Source organism: Lepus europaeus, chromosome 5, assembly GCF_033115175.1.
Source record: "Lepus europaeus isolate LE1 chromosome 5, mLepTim1.pri, whole genome shotgun sequence".
In the NCBI taxonomy this organism is placed as follows: Eukaryota; Metazoa; Chordata; class Mammalia; order Lagomorpha; family Leporidae; genus Lepus; species Lepus europaeus.
This window is the reverse complement of record NC_084831.1, coordinates 119,083,214-119,085,220: the sequence shown is the minus strand read 5'-3', so window position 1 is coordinate 119,085,220 and position 2,007 is coordinate 119,083,214. Positions and strand designations below refer to the sequence as shown.

General features: G+C 52.4%; 1 protein-coding gene across 1 annotated transcript; it reads right to left on the bottom strand.

Annotated features, from left to right (window-relative positions):
* Positions 1-535: 535 nt before the first annotated feature.
* PRR9 (proline rich 9) lies at positions 536-874 on the bottom strand. The gene has a single exon (XM_062193610.1). The coding sequence runs from the start codon at positions 872-874 to the stop codon at positions 536-538; it is 339 nt and encodes a 112-aa protein (XP_062049594.1).
* Positions 875-2,007: the final 1,133 nt, after the last annotated feature.

The following is a 2,007-nucleotide window of genomic DNA, read 5'->3' as shown; positions in this document are numbered from 1 at the left end:
CTTTTTTTTTTAAAAAGTACAACTAACTTTCCAATGTACAACTGTTTTCTGTTCTTTTTAGGATACAGAGACAAAATGACCCAATTTTTAATGTTTGCATCAACTTCTATTTCTCAACACCAGTGGTGGTGGTGACTTGTGCAAAGTTCATTAGAATTCAGTTCGATTTGAGTCTCAGATGGGAGCTTGGCCCTCTAAAGGTAGATGAAGGCATCATTGGCTGGTACACCCAAGCGGGGCTGGATGAATTTTTGCCCCAAGAAGCTGTGCTAGGCATCTGTGGTCTCCCCTGCTAGGGAGATCCTCCCTACATCTGAGACGGTCCACTGGACGGCTTGTTCACAGGAGCTGATGAAGCACGGAGGGGACTGTCCTCAGAGACACAGACCAAGTCCTGGGATGCTGAGAGCACCAGGGGGCAAGGAGGTACACTGCACACAGAGGCACCCTCAGGGGAAGGCACCAGAACAGGGGCTGGGGCTGCATTTCATCTGCTGGCCATCATCTGGGCCCCAGGCTGGGGGTCACACGGCGGCTACTTCCCCTTTCCAGAGGGCTGGCATGTCTCCTGGACTTTCTGGGGGAACACCTCCACGCATTTGGTCTGGGCCAGCTCCTGGCAGGCCTCCACACTCTGAGATGGACACTGGTCTTGGCAGGGGTCTTGGCTTTGCTGTGGGCACTTTTCCTGGCTTGACTGCTGGCTCTGAGGAGGACACACCTCCTGGGCTTGCGGCAGGCACTTCTCTGAGCAGGGGTCCTGGCACTGGGGGAGACACACCTCCTCGGCCTGCGCCTGGCTCTGCTCGTGGCTCTTTTGAAGACATGGAGGGGGTGCACATGGCTGCTTGCACTGCTGGTCACTGAAGGACATCTTGGAGTGATTTGCAGAACCTGAAACAGACACAAAATTGGAAAGGATCTGGAATCAAAGCACAGGACTGGCACCTGGAGGATGGTGTGCAAGGATCCTGGGGAGAGTTCTTAACCCTAAGAACTCATTTGTCTGCTGCTTTTCGTCCCTTTCTCTTTCCTCTCCAAGGCTCAGCTCCCTCTGACACCCATCTCTGAGGTGGGAGTATTCTCATGGCCTTGTCTGCTCAGCCCCAAATGTCTTCTATTCACCGATTCTTTGGAAAATCCGGTGCAGGAGGCTAAACGGCATATACAGGATGATCTGATAGGCTCGAGAAATGGCAAACTGTTTTTAAAAGAGGAGTAGAAAATTCGTCTTAGGAGAGGAGCAGAGCAGCAGCCTTCAAAGCCTGAGCAGCAGGTAGAAAGGGCAGAGAAGTCTCCACTTACCTGGTCTCAGCAGGACCCAGCGAAGCGTGTGGACTGTGGAGCCCAGCAAGGTGGGGACTTTTATACAGTGCCCGGTCCAGCCTCCCACAAGACTGACCGACCACGTGGTCCTAATTGTGGAGTCACCATAACGAGCTACCTCTGAAGTCCCCAATGGTTTGAGTCACTGCTTGGGATGCCTGTTAAACCGTCTGCGTTTTGGCCTCTGGGTCCGCACCAGACCTCCACAGGGAGGGGCCGCTTTCAGATCTCTTTCATCAGCGGCGCTAGGAAGAGAATATTCATAAAATGTTATCGCAGTCTGCTTTCTTGTCTGCCCACACTGGCTCAGGATGTGGTGAGAGATAACATCCCCCTTGCTCATCTTGTCTTCAGCAAAAGGAAGACCTTGGGCAGAAGACCTGGGGTCTGTCTTGGTCAGGGCTCCTGTGGCCGTTTCAGGCTCCTCCACTGGGTGCCTCTTGGTTGAGCTTAGAAAGTCACGCTTCCAGATTCATGGGCAAGGACCTCTCTTGGGGTCTCCAGTTGACGAAGGACCTATATAGTTTCTTGGAGGGAGTGATTTTTTTTTTCCCTGCAGGGAGATCTTGAGAAATATTGGAGCCATTTATTGCTCCTGAGTTTCGAAGTAGGGTGAAGGGATGTCAGGGGCTGGAGCAAAGTAGGCAGTGCCTTCTTCTCAATCTTGATTTACGACGCTCT